The sequence below is a fragment of the Girardinichthys multiradiatus genome, chromosome 22 (genome assembly GCF_021462225.1).
Source record: "Girardinichthys multiradiatus isolate DD_20200921_A chromosome 22, DD_fGirMul_XY1, whole genome shotgun sequence".
Classification (NCBI taxonomy): domain Eukaryota; kingdom Metazoa; phylum Chordata; class Actinopteri; order Cyprinodontiformes; family Goodeidae; genus Girardinichthys; species Girardinichthys multiradiatus.
This window is the reverse complement of record NC_061814.1, coordinates 14,979,331-15,000,485: the sequence shown is the minus strand read 5'-3', so window position 1 is coordinate 15,000,485 and position 21,155 is coordinate 14,979,331. Positions and strand designations below refer to the sequence as shown.

The 21,155-nt window shown below is 37.8% G+C and overlaps 1 protein-coding gene across 28 annotated transcripts in view; it reads right to left on the bottom strand.

The window, feature by feature from the left end:
* The window catches only part of camk2g2 (calcium/calmodulin-dependent protein kinase (CaM kinase) II gamma 2), an 88,014-nt gene that overhangs the window by 19,695 nt on the left and 47,164 nt on the right, over nucleotides 1-21,155 (bottom strand). For 5 of the 28 annotated variants that reach the window (XM_047350898.1, XM_047350892.1, XM_047350899.1 and 2 more), the window contains exons 8-16: nucleotides 20,298-20,381; nucleotides 16,467-16,561; nucleotides 10,201-10,323; nucleotides 9,283-9,366; nucleotides 9,159-9,201; nucleotides 7,455-7,514; nucleotides 2,808-2,848; nucleotides 2,200-2,232; nucleotides 487-567 (exon numbers count right to left, since the gene is read on the bottom strand). In XM_047350898.1, coding sequence (XP_047206854.1) covers nucleotides 487-567; nucleotides 2,200-2,232; nucleotides 2,808-2,848; nucleotides 7,455-7,514; nucleotides 9,159-9,201; nucleotides 9,283-9,366; nucleotides 10,201-10,323; nucleotides 16,467-16,561; nucleotides 20,298-20,381 — 644 coding nt within the window. The remainder of the gene's footprint in view (nucleotides 1-486; nucleotides 568-2,199; nucleotides 2,233-2,807; nucleotides 2,849-7,454; nucleotides 7,515-9,158; nucleotides 9,202-9,282; nucleotides 9,367-10,200; nucleotides 10,324-16,466; nucleotides 16,562-20,297; nucleotides 20,382-21,155) is intronic. The other 23 variants (XM_047350906.1, XM_047350895.1, XM_047350907.1 and 20 more) reach the window with 7 other exon arrangements.

Here is a 21,155-nt window from a genome sequence, read left to right as displayed (position 1 = left end):
AGCTCCTGTTGTACCCAGAAATCCTCAAGAATTTGTTTTCATGGAAAGATGCTAGAACTTTTTGCCACTCTGAAGCCAACAACACTCAGGTTACACATTTGTGTATACAATAGTTACCTAGGTGAAGGTGGACAGAACCAAACCAAAGTATCTGCTGTTGTACCTCAAAATGAAAGTAATTTGTCTGCCTATCAGTGTTGTGCACTGTGTGTTTGTGTGTGTCTGCAAGAGGTTTGGGTAAAACATGAGCCAGGAGAGACACTTTGAGTCACAGGGCAGTCGTTTAAGTGTTAAAGCTGTCCAATTCTTTGCCAACACCACAGGTTGTTTTTGGGAAAAAGAGGCAGAGAGAATGCGGAGGATGGACGAGACAGAAAAGGTTTCACCTAACAGAGGTGAGACAGAGTAACTAAATGCTAAAAAGAAGGAAAATATGAAATGAAGCCATAAAAAAGCAACGTGAGTGAAATTAAACAGATGCGGTACCATTGGTGCGGAAGATGACATGCTGCTGTCTTTGGTGCTGCTGCTGCTTACTACACTGTTTTTACTGTTGTTTCCCTGCGACTGGGTCAGAGAAACACAACACAGAGTGACTCCCACTAAAAACATTAAGCCTCATACAGGAGTCAAAAGAGGAAAACAGGAACAGAGCTATAACATGGCCAAACTACATATTCCATACACTATCCTGCAGGAATCACAGGGAGGAAGTTATAAGATGCTCCATACATTTCTCTGCTGCTATCTACTATGCATCTACCTTTATCACCAAAATCTATAATGTGACTTCTTATGATTATCAGCATTTTCCTGATTACATGACATGAAAGGTTTTATTCTGCATTGTGGTTTGTAAACTATAAAACACACTAATAAAAGGATAAAGAAAACAAAATGCAGAACAGTTAGTCAGCACAAATATTTTAAACATCTCTATTTTGCCTCCACATAAAAATGACATAAAATTAGCTGCTGGATGGATGATGGAGTAAAATGAAAATAAAAAAAACCAGAAAAACAAAACGCTCAAGCATGTTGAGCTCATCTCTGAGTAAGAATCGAATATACCAGTCACAAGTAAACAATGAACCAGTCCAGGTCTGTGCATGCAGTGAAAGGCCTTGATTTAGGCCTTTAAATGTTCAAAACAATGTGTGTTTATATTAGGCGCAGAACGATAGTATGACCTTGACTGAAAATATCATGGTTTCACAGAATTTATACAAAAATGTAAAAAGAAAAATGCACAATATGATCTAACTGCTTTTCTTTTTAAAGAGAACAGCAACATTTATTGCTACTGGGGCTAAAATAACTTGTTGAGTATCACGGTTAGAATAATATATAAAATGGAGTTATGGTGAATTTACTGTTTATCCATAGATGTAAGAAAACACTTTGAAATAACTTGCATCCTAGTTTACATGACTTTAATAGGTGATGCTCCATTAACGTCCACACTGTGACTACCTGTGTGTTTTGCAAAACAGTTGTTTTTTTTTACAAAAGGATACAAATTTGGGTTGAAGCAGACGGACACTTAGTTGTGTAAGATTTTCACTGACAACTTAAAATGCTAAATACAACACAATACTAAGTACAACACAAGTACTGATTGTTTTTAAAGTTTGTTTTAGCAAGTAACCAGGATTGAACATTTTTATTTACTCAACAAATGCATTGACAAAAGCCCTAACTGACCTTTAAAAGACATCCATATAGTAATTAAGAGTAAATAGTTGGAAAATGTTATACTTTTTATGTGCAGGAGACCAAGACAGCTGTTTTTACAGGACAAAGAGAAGAATTCTCAGACATAAAACACAATGATGATACAATGGAAATGTAACAAGTGGAGCATGGTTGGAAAGGAGTTGAAGGTTTGCAGAAGGAAAAAGGGTTCACATCTGTGATGCTTTTGGATTCAATCAAAAGTTTTAGCGATTAGCAGAAGAATCGCAGGAGCGATCTGGGTTGTTTCACAGGACCAATACGGTGGGGGTGGAAGGGTGGCGGTACAGATGCTGGATGTAGGAAATCCAGAAAAAGAAAGACAAAAAAAAAGAGACCGGAAGCGCCTTTCCTCAAAAGGAACGAAATACAAAGCAAGCAGTAAAACCAGACAGGAGTAAACTTGTAAAGAAGATGAAGAGAAAGAAAAAAGAAACCCAACAAAAACAACAAAGGCAATCTCACCATCAAACAAACACTTGAGCTGGACTTCCTTTTCTGACAGACGGCAATGGAAAGGAGGAAAAAAAATAAGGAGTCATCGGGAAACGAGGAACGCATCAGGAGCAGTAAAAAAAGTGAAGCTGCCAGGTTGATCCCAGACAGAGAGGAAAAACAAAACAACTGCACAAGCTTACACAGGCACAAAGATGAGCCAAAGAAATACTAAAGCTCTAGAAGAAAAAGACAATCAGCTGGAGAAAATACAGGAAGTTAATATTAAAGAGCTGACAGCTGTAAAATGTGTCGGGGCGCAAGGGGAGAGGCGGGAAGCTACTGTATGTAACGGGAGATTTATTCAGACCCCTGGTGATCACGCACTTCACTGCATGCACTGACACTCACTCTCAGTCAAAATGAGAGATGGCATATTGTAAAGTAAATATGTTCTGGTTCACTCCTAAACCTAAAGTCACCAAAAACTGATCAACTAACTCTAAATAAAGACCACAAGCCTAAAAATACATAAATGCCTTTTATATCCCCTTTTTTTTCAAAGACATAATTTTTAATCAGAGGAGGAAAACACATCAGGAGAAACACTTTATATCCTGATTGGTCAGAAAACTTACCTTCACACCGTCCGACTTTTTGTTTAATAAGGTTTTGCACGCTGAAAGAAAGTAGGACAAGATGGTGAGGACAGTATGAGCAGCACAAACACAAGAGTGAGCAGGACACAAAAAGGTTCACTTCACATTTATCTTTCCAGCAGCAGGAATGCTGTAAGAAGGATAATTACATCAACAAGCATAACTGCTGCACCACAGGGGACAACCAGACTAATTAAAGATGCTTTCTAGAGGATAATTTCATGTAGATGACACGGAAAAAGGACAGAGACAAAATACATGAATAAAAGGTTCTAGTGCTTTAGTTAACTATTAAAAAATTAAATCGCTTTTTAAACGTTTGATATTAACTTCCTTGTTTTTAATTTCAAAGTCCCAGATTTTTCCATTCTCACCTTTTTTGGGATTTAAGTAAAAATGTTTGATGTGATTACTAAAGAATAATGATACTACTCCAAAAAAGTAGCATCAAAATGCTCTATACATAATATTCAGCTGATAAAAGCTATAAAGCTGTATGAGCATGGATGTAGATGTAGTTTTTCTGCCAATAACTCAAAAACTGAGACGCAGAAACGTACCCAGAGACAGATTTACATCCAAGAATCAAATTATTTCAAGGAATTACATTTTAACCTATTTGTTTGTCATTTGGTTGTTTTGGTGATATGTTGAATTTAATTTGTTGTCACTTCATAAGTGCCATTTGTTTTTTTACGATATTAAATTTGATAGAAGTTATCTTGATGTCCTTTTTCTCTATTTGTTTAATGTCACAATAAGGAGATACCAAGATCTAAAGTCTGTTTTGTTGTGATATGTTTTATCTTTCACACTTAAATCCGAAATGAATCAAACCTCTGGCAGATTTCAATTCAGTCAACCAAGAAGTTTCTGACTGGAAATGAGTATCAGTTTTTACAATTTACTAAGAAACATGTCAAAAATTATTAAAACCTTCTCAATAGTCAATGGAAAACTCTTTCTGGCAATTACAGCACTAAAACCCTATTTATAATTTCTGAACAACTAATTTTATGTTGATGTTCAATGATATATTTGGTGAGGAGCTACAAGTCTGAGATTGAGCTTGCTTTGTCATAATAATCTGTTTTATTATCTCATTTGATCAAGATACTGAGGTTACAAGCTCGTTTGGATCTGATCAGTTTCATCATCTTATCTAGATAAAAGATCTTTAACTCATTTTGCCTCAATACGTTTCATTTTCTTGAGATGAACATTTGTAGCTAGTTTTTTTTTTCTGCATGATTATCTCATTTTCTTCAAGAGATTTTCAGATTTTTTTTGTTTAGGAAAATGAGATATGAAGAGTCTGGAAACAAATGTTTTCCATCCTCAGTTTTCCTTGTTCCATATCTATTTAGATTTGTAAATGTGAATTAAATTACACAAACGTTTCTATGCAGGGATCATGTATGTTATTCTAGAGTAAAGAATGTTTATTGCGTGAGAACGGTAACATTTTCTAAGTAAAGATTATTATTAACATCTTATTGTAATTTTGACTCATTGTACCTTCTATAAATAATAACTATTTTCTATGAGATACACCAGTTTCTAATCTTTTGAACCATCACAACGTTTTGAACGTTAAAACACCCGATGCTCAGCAGAAACCCCAATAATACAACTGAATCAGGAATCATAGGTTTGAACTTTATTTTACCATTTCATTAGTTTAATTTTAAATACCCACATTCATCTGCGTCTGATTAAACATGATTCAATCTATGACAAACTCAAAACAAACATAAACAGCTGGTAAATACACAAATTTAAACTCGTTTCGGGGCCAATGTGTTGTTCCAGTTAAACATACAAACATAAAAATCTATTTTAAACTGAACCTGATCTGCTAATATTTCTTTAAATACATTGACAATGATATCAACACATAAATCTAAATAAAACACGCAAAAACGCAGACCTCAAATAAATACAAAATATTATACAACAATATTTGCGTTAGTCTCGTCCCAGTGATCCATCCTTACCTTCCATTTGTAAACAAGTAAGGGGAGCAGAGAAGAAGGCAAGAGAACGGTGACGCATTTAATATTTGCATCTTAAGATTTGAACTGAAAAAATAGAGAACTGCACGGATTGAAGAGTCAGGCTTTCACTTTGAGTTAAAAAGCTTCCTGAGATAATTTTCACTCAAGGGGTTGGCTCATGCAGCCCAGCATGCAGCATCCACTTCAAAGTCTTCATCTAAACGCTGCAGAGGAACGAAGCGCCTTCAATTTCAACATGAATCTGTCATCGTATGAAAACCAGCAAGTGAGCTCAAATATTCAACGAGGAACTGTGGAAAATTCATCACAGCCAATGGGGCAAGCGTCCTATAATCAACCTTTCCAGCACATTCACCCTGTATTCCAGCAGCAAGGTGGCTGACGCTCAGTAGGATTCAAACAAAGCTCTATAATTGTGAGAAAGTCTATGAGTTATTAGAAATAACGCTACTAAATCTGCTGCAGGAGGTTTCAACTTAGAAAAATCTTATTGTGTACAGGGATTCACTGAAGCAATTACTTAAGATGTAATAAAGTCTTATATGCCCTTTATTTCAGTGCTTTTAAATGCACCACAAGCTAAGTGCAGTAAATAGAACTGCATTTACAGTTCATGTTTAATATATGTATGTTCATTGATTTCTGGAAGCATCTTTGTATATATAGTCATATTCAATAAATTAGAATACAGAAAATATTATTTATTTCAGTAAGTTAATTCAATAAGTACAGCACATTATATAGATTAATAAAACATAGACTGAGGTTTCCAAGCTTTAATTTCTGTTAATTATGATGATTTTCTGCTTACAGCTAATGAAAACACAACATTGAAGATTACAACATAAAATCAGACCAATAAAAAAAACACATTTTCATACAGAAATGTGAGCTTAATGAAAAGTATGTTGAATACCTGCCTAAAGGTTGTTATTTTCTACAGGTACTTTTAATTTGACAGACATCTTCCTCTGAAAAAATGACTGTACATGACTATCTTAAAACCATGCGACCAACATATGAAAACCATCTACTGCATGGGTTGCTAAAGTTTCTTTAAATTTTTTTTTTAAACTGGATGCAAATTGGCCATTTCTTGTCTCTTTCTTTGGGTTATTAAGGGTGGTTTAAAACGTTTGCACAGTAATTTCTGCATAGTTTTGTAGCGCATCAAAGGGATTACAACAACGATTAGTTTGATTCACAGCAAATTGTCTATCTACCATATTTTAAGTTTTCTTAAGGTACAGCACCTTGTAAAAGTATTCACACCTCTGGACCACATTTTATTGGGATTTTATGTGACAGCCCAACACAAAGTAGTGCATAACTGTGACGTGGAAGAAAAATAATCATTTAATAAATATTTAATAATTTTTAATATAATTTCTTTCATCATTATCCTATAATCTCATACAAATAAAAGTCTGAAAAGTGTGGAGTCATGTTTGGTGTTCGTGTACTACCTCTTAAACATTGTATAGTGGAAAACTAACACGGCACATTTCCCTGAGCCCACCATCTCCACAGTGACTCTTGGTGATAAGCCATATCATGCTGTGGGGATGGTTTTCCTCAGCTGGGACAGGGAAGCTGACCGGAGTCCTGGAAGAAAATTGGTTCTACAAAAAGGGCCGAACATAAAAAGCACCCCACGCTTTTTTTTATTTGTAAAAAATCTAAAAACTATTTTTCATTTACCTTCTGCTGTACAATAATGTTTAACTTTGTGCTGTTCTACTTTTGTTAACTTATTTTCCTTTTCTGTATAGAATGACCGAGAGGTTCATAAATGGACACAAATCACATCCTCCTGCCTGGATTTTCTGATGATAGAAGTGCTTTGTTTGAAGCAAACTGATAGCGCAAGGCTTTTTTTTTTTTTTTTGGGTTTAGTTCGCTAAACAAAAACAAGGAAGCAGGCAGAATAGCAGAGACAACAAAATAAATATAGAGAACACGGGACACTTTGCATTCTGTTCATCCAGTTTTCCATGCAGGATACCAAACTAAATTCTTCACTTGGAAACATGCTTGGCTGGCTGTTGATGCCAGAGCCATGCGGAGGGGTGGTGGCAGCGAGCAGGCAGGCATCAGTTCACAAAGGAGACGAAACTGCTCACATTATTATTCATGTTTAGAATATAAAGGCTTTAAGGTGTTACACTGCAGAGAATAAGAGCAGGAGCATCCGTTGTGTTAATGCAGAGCTGCACTAAGACAGCTTTGATAGATGGCAACTGGAAGGAGGTCAGAGGGTCATGCGGGGGTTCAGGTAAAAGATTGCTGCATTCTGTGCAGGATATCAAACAGCCTGACCTAGAAAGGGTGCGTGCTCATTAGAGCATCAAGAGGGGCAGCAGCATCCCTGAAAGGTCAAAGGCTAAGCTTCCTCTGCACCATTGTTTTTCCATTTATGAGATTGTGTATGAGTGTGTGTGACACCTCTGTGCAGTGATGACCATTTTTTAAAAGTGGTGCATCAGCGTGCAGCCAGCAGGTGGAGGCAAGGGGAGGAGGGCGGTTTAAGCAACACGGGCCACATGCCAACAGCCCGAATACGAAGTGGAACGTGCCCGAATACGACACCCGTTTCTAGCAGACGTACCTTCCTGGGCCATTGCGGCCGTGCTGGTGGTAGCAGCAGGGCTGGTGTGCTGCCGTCCCACTATTGGACAGAGAGGGATTCAGTTTGGCCTCACTAAAGCCTCACACCCTTTTCTTCCAGTCACAGTTGCTCATAAGTTTACATATTCTGGCAAAAGTTCTAACTTTCTCACCATTTTTCAGAGGACATGAATGATAATACAAAAACCGTTCTTTCACTTGTGGCTAATGGTCGAGTGGAGCCATTTGACTTTAAGCAATTGTGTTTTCTCTTTTCAAAGCACAATGAAAACAGAAATTACCCAGATGATCCTGATCAAAACTTAACATGACCTGGTCCTTAATACTGTGTATTAAATGGCAGCTTAAAGCTTTTTGTGGTAGTTGTGAATCAGCCACTTTATTCACTCATATGGTAAAACCTACTCTTCATGTCAAAGAGCCTCCAGTTAAATTCAAGGACCGTCTTGCATAAAGAGCACATCTAAGGTCTTCCCAAAGTAGCTAAATGATACTGAGGTTGGGAGACTGAGATGGCCTCTCCAGAACTGTCGCCTTTTCTAACTGGATCGTTGTCGTATTTTTTGATATGTTGTAGCATACATCTTGCCACCAATTTTGAGTCTTTGTAGCTCACATATCCTCCAACCATCAGGGATCCACTTCTTTTGGACTCCTCTCTGAATGCATTGTAAAGTTCAATAAAGTTCATCGCACCAAATACATTTTTTTCAGAAGATTGAGGTTTGTGTCTGTGCTGTCTGCCATTGTAACAACTTTGTTTTGGCCAATCAACCATGCAGCCCATTTTTCTCATTATAATGCATCTTGATAAAGCCACACAGCATTTTTACCCCCAAGGTTTATGCATTTCAAAAAATCCTTCTAGCAGCTTTGGCTGAAATGTATGTTGGTCCACATAGCTTCTGAGTCACGTAAACATTTGATCAGGCTTGGTTTCAACAGAATCCCTAATTTTTTCATTCTAAATAAGAGTTGAAACACAGATATCTCAGTAATTAACAATGCCGGTAGTGTTTAAATATGTTTCATTTTTTTAGAAATTCTGGCTACCATGCCAAGAAACTTGATGACTTTTGATACACTTCCAGGTTGTGTAAACGTTAGATCACAACCCTAGCATAATGTATTAAATTGCATTGGGCCACTTAGAGATTATTGAATTTCAACATTTTAGCAAGATCTTCTGCAATACTCAACTCCCTTTAATTTTAAGTGAAGCAGCAGATGGTGAATCTCTCCACTAAGAAGCTCAGACCAGATTGCATTATCTGCTCATTCACTTTATGAAAAAGCATTTGAGTGATGTGGAAACACAATCAGTGTGTTTTCTTCAGTTTACATCAGTGTTTGACAGTAATCCACTGGAGCTGCGTTGCTTACATGAAAGCCTGTAAACACAGAGCCAATAGCATTATCGGCCTGCTAGGCCATCATCCAGCACACAAATTGGATGTTCAAACACAAGCGTCCTGAGCTTTCAGTGATCAAACTGCTTACCATGATGAAATCTAAGCCTACGTCATAAAGTGTGAAATGGAAACTGTGCCATTAAAGAAGGTAGACAGCAGAACGGAGGAACAGTAGCAGAGGAACACTGATGTGTATTTACCATTTACAATCAATATAAAGTTTGGGGCTATTTTAATGCGTGTATAACTTTAAAACAATTGTCAAAACTCACCTGAAAAGTTCCTGGATACCAGCATTGTTGTGAGAATAGCTCCCTGAGGACAGGACCGAAAAATAAAAAATCATATTTTTTTTTTCCATCACATCTGAGGACCTTTAATCATCTCAACACTCACCTTAAGTTTTCTCCTGGCGTTGAACTTGCGCAGACATTCAACAGTCTCTTGACGATGCATCATGGAGGCAACTGTGGAGCGTTGCTGCACATAGAAAACACAAATTATAACAAATTCTTTCAACTTCAGAAAACAATCCTTTAAATACAGACACACAGTACATGTAAATTTCTGCAAACCTAAAAAAAAGGCCATGAGAAATTAACTATCGACTGTGTCCTTGCTAAATAAATGAATATCTATTGCGGTTACATCATGTAAATGAAATCATCACGACTGGCATTTAAGATTTCTGCTGCCGTTCTTAACCTTTCATCAATGCACTTAAAGCAACATAAAGCCATTCTGGTTCATCCATCCATTGGCATTAGGGACTTACTTGTTTAGTGACCTACATGGACTGCTGTCATATGGTTACAGAAATGTAAAGTTATGTGTTGTCAGCAAAAAAGTAAAAGGTAAGAGATAATCTGAGCTAGGGGCACGAGGATGGAACCATGGAGAACTTCACATATGATTATTATTCGCTCAGATTTAAAATAGCTAAGTGACCCTAATAGCCCTTGTCTGCCAAATAAGATCTGAATCAATTTTGCACATTACAATAAAATCTTCAATCAGTATTTTAGAATTAAGAGCGTCGAACCCCGCACTGAGATCCAGTAAAACCAACAAAGAAGTTTTAGACGCATCACTATTAAGTCATTCGAAATCTTTATCAGTGCTGTCGCTGTATTATGGAGTGGTTAAAAAAAATGGATAAAATGGTTAGGGCTTTTCAGCATGTCAACAAAATGCTGAAAATGCAGGAGCATTTTTTGTTTTACCATTAAATGAAAGAATAAGATACAAAAAGAGCAAAAGCTCACAGAGCTCCTCTCTCTGAAGTGATAACCAAAGATTAGGAGTGTGGCTTACGCAGACCCAGGGGTGCTTGAGAGCCTGGTCAGCAGTGATTCTTTTGGCAGGGTTAATGGTTAACATCTGATTGATCAGATTCTTGGCCTCGGGGGTCACCGTGTCCCACTCTGGGGAAGGAAACTGAAAAGAGATGAGAGGAGAGCAGTGTTAAATAAAATCTCTATCGCCAATGAAATGAATGCATGTGCATAAAATCTGACTTTTACCTTTGACCTCTTAAACTTTAATCTTTTTGAAAAATAAACAGCAACATCCCGTGTAATATTTAAATTTTAAGAATCACCATTTTGGCATGAATGAATTTTGACAACCTAAAAATAGTCTTGAATCTGTAGACTATAATATGCACAGAGAAGAACAGAACGCATAGGAAAAGATTTTTCATACATTGATTCTACTAATATTTTTGTACTATTCATGTTTGGGAAAAATAAATACATTAAAAAAAATAAACAAGCTAAATACATAATGATATATTAAAAAATAATAATAGCGTAATTTTCTTACAAGGTAAGTGCCAGCAAATGTTTACCATCAACATAAAAAACAGAACTTAATTTATTTTGGCTGCTAGTCACAGACAAAATATGTAGAAAAAAGTAATTAAAAGTATCTTTATGACAGCATTGATATTGAAGAAGTGCAAATTACTGGGTCCTTATTTCAGCCACTTTATCTCTTTTTATTCACAATTATTAGATGTGGATGCCTGAAACCCTGAAAATTAACACAGGCAATAAATTCTCATCTCCCAGAGGATGAGATGATCTAATAAATATGCCTATTGTTCCCTGACAGAGCATTTCTTCTCTGTACGGTAACATAGAAACTCTGCAGTAACAAGCAGTGAGTAATTAAAACCTAAAAATTAAACTTCTACATTACTCACAAGACTTAAATCTGAGCTTGTTAGCAGACGGGACATGTTCTGCAAGCTTCATCTCAGCCAACCGATTGTTTTCGACAACTTGAATTATTAAGATTCAAATTTGAAAAGAACATTGTGTCGTTGTTTTAGGTTGCATGCACACAAGTGGAATACAAGCAGACATTATGGGCTTTAGTTGATGCCAGTTTTGATACTTAAATTTGAATTTTGAAAAGGCAGGCAGTGATAAAGGAGTTAATAGATGAGCTATGTGGAAAAATATGTTCAACTTGGCACTACTGAGCAAACACTATAACTAAGATAAGATTGCAAACTTTTTTCCAGACTCAGCTTTCCAAAGTTTCCAGTCTTTTGTGTTCACTTTAAAATATAAAATACTAAAGTTCTCGATAAGTTGATGTCAGATATGTCTACAGCCGACAGGCCTTAAATTTGTTATCAGCAGAAAGAAAGAAAGAAAAAAAAGAAAGAATTTGCCTTTTAATACTTTTCCAGAGCTATGAAAATAGTGAAATCAAACTTCGAACTATTCCAGACATCAAAAGCAACCCTGCATCCTTTCCGACAGCTCCACTTATTTTAAGACAGTTACAGATACCATCACCATCTTTAAATGGTATCCAACCTGATGTGCATGTTTTTTTTTCCATCACCTCCATGTCGCAGAGCATGTGAAAGGTTATTTTATTAAGACCAATTTTATGTGATTTCATTAAAACAAATAATTAGGAATACTCAGCTGCATAAAATCCCTTCTTTGCTTGGCCTGTTCACAATGAATCAATCTGAACTGCGTTGCTTAGCACTCTGTTTACCCTAAAATCACTGAATTGAACTGCATCATGTCAGGACTGAATGGTATCATTTTGTTCCATCTATGAATCTAAAATCAATTTGATCCTTGGCAGTGTATAGAGATATGCATCAGTCACAGACCAGAGATGCACAACCCTAATTCATAGCTCAGGAACTTTTTACATTTTGTCCCTCTATAACCACAAACTTTAATACGTGTTATTGGGTTTTTATGTTATCAATTGATTTTAAATCGTGCATAAATGTAGAGCGGAAAGAAAACACCCTTTAGTGTAATTACACCTCCACGTATTTTGGTGGATGTCTTCAGATTTGAACATCTAGAAAGTCAATGTTTTGACCCTTCATTGTAAAATAGCTCTAGTCTGGCAACTTTTGTTTAGATGTGCTCCATCAAATCTCACAAAGTTTCAGCAATGTCAGAGTTTTAGATCTGGAGTTTTACTCTTACAGATGAATCTGCTTTGATCAAACCCCTCCATTAAGGCTCTGAACGCATGTTTAGGGGCGTTTTCCTGCTGGACGTTAAACGTCTCAAGACTACTGCAGGTTTTCTTCCCTGTATATTGCCCTGTATTTAGCATCATTCATCTTCATGTCCATGTTGAAGACTGGCATCCCTACAGCGTGATGCTGTCACCACCATGTTTTCCTCATTAGGATGGTCTGATTAGGTAGTGTCACTTTTATACTTTATACAAAACTGTCTTGATTACAGACCAAATAGTTAAATTTCGGTCTCAGATGACGAAAAAGGAGCCTCTCTGCTTTTCTGATTAATGTTCTCCTTTGCCTGGCCTGTCAGTTTAGGTTGATGGCCATATCTTGGTAGGTTTACAGTTCATTTTTGGATTATGAACAGTGCTCTGTGAATTTTCAAAGCTAACCGAACCCTGCCTTTTTACATCTCCAAGTTTTCCCTGACCTTTCTGCTATGTTCCTTGGGCTTCATGATGCTGTTTGTTCTGTAATGTTCTCTAACAAACTTCTGAGGCCCTCTCAGGTTGACACCAATTCTTATTTGGGTAACTTTTGAAGATAATTGCTTTCAATTAATTTTATGTAGGAGTATCAGAGTGAGGGGAGCTGAATGAAAATGTACATCTTGATTAAAATTGTCATTTGTAAAGAAAATGTAACACAATGTATCATTTGTATTCTACTTTACAATTACTATTTTGTGTTGGTCTTTCACATTAAACACCAAAAAAATACATAAGGTTTGTGCTTCTAATGTGACAAGGTGTGATAAGGTTCATGGGGTCCACTTTAGCCAGGCACTACATGTTCCAATATATGGATAAATGTAGTTTTTTACCTTTATGTGGTGAAAGCGACATCAGTCTGCACAAAGCGAATGGGAAATGCAGCATTTTGCACAGATTTCAGATGTTTTATAAGCTTAAACACACTGTGAAACCCCACAATACTACATAATGCATGCAGTGTTTTTAATATAAACATAAAAATTAATAGAATTTAATGATTATTCAACAAACATTCCTTCATGTATCTGTCGATGTATACAGGTCCTTCTCAAAATATTAGCATATTGTGATAAAGTTCATTATTTTCCATAATATCATGATGGAAATTTAACATTCATATATTTTAGATTCATTGCACAATAACTGAAATATTTCAGGTCTTTTATTGTCTTAATACGGATGATTTTGGCATACAGCTCATGAAAACCCAAAATTCCTATCTCACAAAATTAGCATATTTCATCCGACCAATAAAGGAAAAGTGTTTTTAATAGAAAAAACGTCAACCTTCAAATAATCATGTACAGTTATGCACTCAATACTTGGTCGGGAAACCTTTTGCAGAAATGACTGCTTCAATGCGGCGTGGCATGGAGGCAATCAGCCTGTGGCACTGCTGAGGTCTTATGGAGGCCCAGGATGCTTCGATAGCGGCCTTTAGCTCATCCAGAGTGTTGGGTCTTGAGTCTCTCAACGTTCTCTTCACAATATCCCACAGATTCTCTATGGGGTTCAGGTCAGGAGAGTTGGCAGGCCAATTGAGCACAGTGATACCATGGTCAGTAAACCATTTACCAGTGGTTTTGGCACTGTGAGCAGGTGCCAGGTCGTGCTGAAAAATGAAATCTTCATCTCCATAAAGCTTTTCAGCAGATGGAAGCATGAAGTGCTCCAAAATCTCCTGATAGCTAGCTGCATTGACCCTGCCCTTGATAAAACACAGTGGACCAACACCAGCAGCTGACACGGCACCCCAGACCATCACTGACTGTGGGTACTTGACACTGGACTTCTGGCATTTTGGCATTTCCTTCTCCCCAGTCTTCCTCCAGACTCTGGCACCTTGATTTCCAAATGACATGCAGAATTTCCTTTCATCCGAAAAAAGTACTTTGGACCACTGAGCAACAGTCCAGTGCTGCTTCTCTGTAGCCCAGGTCAGGCGCTTCTGCTGCTGTTTCTAGTTCAAAAGTGGCTTGACCTGGGGAATGCGGCACCTGTAGCCCATTTCCTGCACACGCTTGTGCACGGTGGCTCTGGATGTTTCTACTCCAGACTCAGTCCACTGCTTCCGCAGGTCCCCCAAGGTCTGGAATCGGCCCTTCTCCACAATCTTCCTCAGGGTCCGGTCACCTCTTCTCGTTGTGCAGCGTTTTCTGCCACACTTTTTCCTTCCCACAGACTTCCCACTGAGGTGCCTTGATACAGCACTCTGGGAACAGCCTATTCGTTCAGAAATTTCTTTCTGTGTCTTACCCTCTTGCTTGAGGGTGTCAATAGTGGCCTTCTGGACAGCAGTCAGGTCGGCGGTCTTACCCATGATTAGGGTTTTGAGTGATGAACCAGGCTGGGAGTTTTAAAGGCCTCAGGAATCTTTTGCAGTGGTTAGAGTTAACTCGTTGATTCAGATGATTAGGTTCATAGTTCGTTTAGAGACCCTTTTAATGATATGCTAATTATGTGAGATAGGAATTTTGGGTTTTCATGAGCTGTTTGCCAAAATCATACGTATTAAGACAATAAAAGACCTGAAATATTTCAGTTAGTGTGCAATGAATCTAAAATATATGAATGTTAAATTTTCATTGTGACATTATGGAAAATAATGAACTTTATCACAATATGCTAATGTTTTGAGAAGGACCTGTATATCTCTTTATGTATTTTTCCATTTTTCTGTTTCTCTCCAAGGGAACCCTGACATTCCTCCATGTTCTCCCCCTCCCTGCTCATCGTATGTCCGTCTGCATGGCGCAGCCTTACATCAAGGCTTAAATAGACTTGTTCCTCAGTAGGGACGGGTACCGATATCGGTACTTTTATAGGTACCGACCAAATTCCAGACTACCAAGTACCTATTCACGTAAAATGAAACGGTACCATGTTTTGGTACCTAAACGCATCATTGTGACCTGGGAGGAGAGGAAGAGAGGGCAATTTTGTATGCCGGACAAGAACACAGGATTACACGCACAAGAGCATAATGACGTCTGTAGCCGGTGGTACCGTCAACAAAGCACGGCTGATAGAAAGCGGTCGAAAGTATGGCTTCACTTTTCACAATGCGATGCAGATTACGCTCGCTGCAATATTTGTGACGCGAAGTGCAAGGCCAGCGGCGGGAATACTTCCAATCTGAGAAGAAGAAATCTTTGAAAAACCTGAGATGTTACAATACTAACAGCTGGATACTGTTGATATATTCATTACAGTTTATATATAAAGAAATATGTTAAATAAATAATAAAATTTTGAGATTTTATTATTAAACTAATTAACATTTATTACCACATAAAAACACAAAAGTACCGAAAATTGGTACCATTGAGTACCGATACCGATTCCCAGGTACCTGGCATCGGTGCCGTATCGGTTCAAATGTAAAAGGTATCCATCCCTATTCCTCAGCCATATGTTGGAAACGATTCAGTTCCTCTCCTGCTGTGGTAAATTGGTAACTTGTGAACCCCTACAGAGGTAGAACAATTTAATACATGTCCATGAGTTTCTTCAGGGGGTGGATGGTCCTGTTGGCAGAGAGGAGCGGCCCCCTTGGATAATGGTAAGGGAAATGCTGATATGTAATAGCAATTTAACAACTGGTTTCAGAAGGTTCAAAAGAAAGATCAGTTAGATTTTCCAGTTTACATCTTCAGATGAAACGTTCAGGCTTTTGAAAACTAAAAAAACACCTCAAATCACAAATGTGAAACAAATATTAGAGCAGATGTTTTGTGAAAAGGGGAGTCTTGCAATTACATAGAGCAGTAAAATGTGATATTGCCCAAATAAATCCAGTTTCCACTGTCTAGTAGACAAAATGATCCCAGTATATGCTATAAAGCCATGCAGAGAACAAACCCACATATCTGCTGAGGTGCTAAAATCCAGGATGAGGTCAAAAGGTAATGATTAAACACTTATGCTGTGTCCACAAACAATGTCGTGCAATTGAACAAATTAACCACGTAAACAGACTGACTGCATCAAACAAAGAGCATGTGTGCTTCATACAAGTACAGAAGATAGAATGATACTGCAAAGCAAGAATATGGGAAGTAAAGACTTACATCATAGGCGCCAGCTTTGATTTGTTGGTACAGTTTGTGTTGGTCTTCATCCCAAAAGGGAGGGTATCCCACTAACAAAATGTACAGGATCACACCTGTCAAAAGTTCACAAAATTAACAAGTTAATTTATACAAAAAAGCAAGTGAAATGTAAATGAATGTTATTAGACTTGAAGAAATTCAGGGGTGAGGCAAACTTGACATCTGACTGACCCCTGCAGTCAAAATACCACTGGGTCAGCACTTTAGAGAGGAGTACAAGTTTTAAATTATGGCCCTTTACAGACTTCCTCTTATGAGATTTGTCACAAAATGTCAGGACATTTATGCATGGTTGATTGCTTGTTGTAACGATGCTTCCTGACAATATATTTCATGACATTTTAAAACACCTGTTTAATATCCGTGCTACATTTGTAAAGAAAATGCATTTTTGCAGTTGAGCAGAGTTATGTTTTCGGGTAATGCCGATGAAAAACCTGCCAAATCTACGACTGAAAAACAGCTTATTCTGCTATAGACTGCTGTTTGGTGTTTAATAGACATATGACTGATATAGTAATTTAACTACTTCAGGAATTAACCAACCAGGGCTTCAAAAGTGTGTGGGAGTACTGTACACAACCACAACAGCCAACCACCTCCTCCTCATGCTGGTCACCAGCTTGGTCCCACCCCGGCTTCCTATTCTTCAACCAGCATTTGTCTCAAGTCGGCCAATGTAGTTGCGTTGTAGTTGTGTTGCACAAACGGCACGTCCGAGCCAATTTCACAAGTGATCAACAGGTTTGAGATCACGACTGCATGTGGAACGATCCATTCTCTCTTCTCCCAGATTCTGGGAGCGGGGAGGATGTCTTTGAAAAATCCTGCTGTGTGGACGGAAGCACTGATATCTTAGAGGGTGGAGTTTAGTCCCCAGTGGTGGATATACGGGGTCGCCACCAGCTGCAGAATTTCATCTTTAGGGCTTTTCTATCCAGGTGGTTCCAGTGCCAGTTTTCAGCTGGTTCTGTGAAACAACTGGTTTGCATTTTTACAACCTGAGAGTCAGGTTTAAGCCAAGTCCTTATAAACATAGGCCTCTGAGCAAGTTAACCAACTGCTCCCTCATTTTTTGAAAATCTGATCGCTCCTGCACAAAAATTGTTTTTTATAACTCACTGTCTGCCAGGGAGAGGTATATTAATTGTTTACTCCATCACTGTTTAATAAACTGAAAGGTTGGTGCATCATGTACGTGGTGTAGAGTGGGCAGCCTCGTTGGGGAGGGGGGTTGTGATGCTCCGTGTTTTTCTAGATTTACTCCTCCATTTTACAACATACTGTAGGTGACTGTACATGTGTCATCCGGTTAAGGCTGAACCTCCCCCTGATCTATTCTATGAGTTTCTGTAAAAAGATCGTAGCGCATGGAGATAATATACACAAATCATTATTTATCCCTGTACTCCTGCAAACTGCCAGTGTTTAACAACAGATTAAAAATGGTGTATATGGATTGAGTGGAAAATACTTATACAATTTTTTGGATTTAAATTGATCAAAAACTAAACTCTGGAGTAACATGTTGCTCACATCGTGCTGATGGACTGCTGGTCCCCTCAGCCCTCTTCTAGCTTCTGACCAAAGCAGTTATTTCCTTTGGCCCACCACCAAGTTGGTGTTTGGAAAGGACCAGTATTTTTGGGGCCAGGGCTTGGAGCAGTGGACAAATTTCACATTTAGAAATATATATCTTTTAAGACATAAATATCCCAACTCCAAAGTGAGTGCAGGGCAACATGGGGCAGCAAAGACAACACACCCAATTTAACACTAACTTTTGGTTAGTGGTCTCCTTTTTTAGGTAGATAATTAGTGTGCAGTCTTTGGTGTTGCTGAGGATGGTTCATTATTAATAGCCAGCATGATAAAAGCTGCTTCGGCAATAAGTGAAATGTTGACAGTGAACCAATTTCGGGATATGCACTCATCTGCACACACACATCTTTGTGTGAGATCATCCACACTCCCCTGGAATAAGTGCAGTCCTGCCCACCGGCAGCTGCAGCATTTTGTAGTCCAACAAGTTCTTACGATAAGCTTTAAATACACCATTTTATCTTGGCATGTACTTGGCCCTCTATTTTTTTTAGGTGACTTCCCAGAATTTTCTGACCTAGATCTGCTCCTAACATTAAAGAAATGAATATGAACAAGCTTATAAATATTGAAGGAAAAATGCACAAAGACAAACAGAACTGGTTATTTCTGACCTGCAGTTGTTGCTGAAAGTGAGTTAGATTGAAATCTTGTTGGATTTTTTTTTTTTAAACAAACATTACTGTTTATGTTTTTACGGTGGGAATTTTCATCAAGGCTGCGATGAAGCATGATCAGATGAAAGCTGATGAGTTAGTGAAAATACACCACCACAACCTCCTTTGCACTGTGTTCTAGGCGAGACTACGGGTATCTTGGGGGAAAGTGCACATGAGGACAGGACAGCTGATGTCACTCTGTCAGTCTGGTCAAATCAGAGGAGCAGACAGTTTCCTTTCAAATGGATGGATGCTTCAAATCAGTTTTCTTTGTTTAACCATGGTTACCTCAAGAAAACACCTGCTACCATATCTGCTTTGCATCAAAAGGGTGTTACAGAAAATAAATGTGTTGATAGTGAGATTGTAGTGATGATTTTCAAATCATCAAGAATTTCAAGCAGAGAAGTTCAGCTGATGTGAAGAAAGCTTTAGGTTGCCTTCGAAGGTCCAGCAAGTTTCAGGATCATCTGTTAAAGAGAATTCAACTAAGAGTTTGGGTTGCCACCAGTGCAGAGCTTAATCAGGAATGGCAGCAGGTAGGTGAGAGTGTTTCTGGGTGCACACCAAGGTGAAAGCTTTTGAACGTTGGTCTGGCGTCAAGAAGGGCAGCATAGAAGCCACTTTACTTCAAGAAAAAGATCAGGGACAGACTGATGTTCTGCAGGAAGTAGCAGGATTGGACTGCAGACGACCGAGGTAAAGTTGTTTCTATACAGAACCCCTTCAACTGTTTTGGACATGTGCAAAAAGGACTGTCTGGATAAAAAACAAGAGCTTTCACAGGTCCACGGTCATGCGAAAGGTAAAAGATCCTGAGACCTTTCATGTGTGGGCTGCATCATAATTTTACATAAGAACCTGCCATGAGCAAAGAATCTAGTCAAAGTATAATTCAACGGCAATATTTTCCAAAAATTCAGGGGCTGTTGGTGAAGAACAATTCTTTTTATGGCACAATACAGCACCATATTACAAGTAGCTGAGTGATCAAAACACTGATATTTTGGTACTCTGTTAAGAAACTGCTCAGATCATAATTCAAATGGGAACAGATTGAGTGTCAGCATCCTTTGGAAGCTGTGAAATGTTTTCTTATGAACTTCAGGTAACCATAGAAACATCTGACAAAAGGGTATACCAAACCTGAAATGGCCAAGTTAATGAAAAACAACAATTCTGTCAGGTGTAAAACTTCTGGACGAAACTGCACAGTCCATCTAGGACTAAACGTAAAAGCTATCACATGTGCTAGATAGATAATTCCCCTTTAAATTTAAACAGAATTTAGAAAAAAAAAACACATCAGTAAATTTGAAAATTTGGAAAAATTCAACAACTTAAAAAATTGTGGGACTGTAAGATGAAATTAATGACTTCTCACTTGAAATGTGGTGAATTACTTTTAAGGTTTCATCAGCTGGAAGGATAAAACAGATATGTCTACAGTAAAAATAAGCATGGAGAAAACGTGTTCAGTCTTGGATGAATTTGTTGTGTTTGTAATCTAGAAAACATTTTTACTGACCACATGCCCAGATGTCCACCGGCTTGCCGTATGGGTCTTTTCTCAACACTTCAGGCGACAAATATCCTGGAGTTCCAGCGAAACCTGTCACAAGACAAACCGATCTCTTTGAAAATGGTTTTAAATACTAAGAAGCTAATAAAGCAGGGTAAAATCAGTATGTCTGTGGGGTCATACATCTTTTTGATAAAATTAACATTATTTCTCATCTTTAATAAGCAAACAGTGAGAAATAGAACTCTCCAGTTTGTTGGGTCTAATCTTAATCTTTAGCATAACAACTATGACTATTTTAACCCCACTGCAAATTAGGTTTATTGTACAAACACAAAATTTAGGTGTTTGACCTAAACAAATTACAAAGGAACTGTGTAAATAGTTGCAAATCATATTAAATAAATTTCAGCCAAATTTAACAGTGAATGCTACTTTTAAAGACAACTGGAATCTCAAAAATTATTCAACCTCCAGAATAATTTGTTATATGAGCACAGATTTGCAAATCATGAGTGGTCTCAGGCACATAGGACTCAACCAGTCAAAATCTGTATTAGTTGAATCAGGTGTGCTTGAGATAGAACACCTGAAAGCTGAACTTTTGACAGTAACGTTTTAAAGTATGCCTAAAAATTGAGGATTAGTCCGTTGTCTAAAACATTCAGAGAGGAAATCCTTGACTTTCACAAAAAAGTAAAAGGACAACAAAATGTCCTGAATGTTCCAGCAGATCCAGCTTAAAGTAAAGTTCACAAGTTTAAAGATAAAGGGAAAGTGCTTTCTGGTGGCAAAGAAAGGATGCTATCAGTGACTGCCATCAGATTCCTGAGGCAGGTGGTCAAAAAAAACAACCATCTGTAA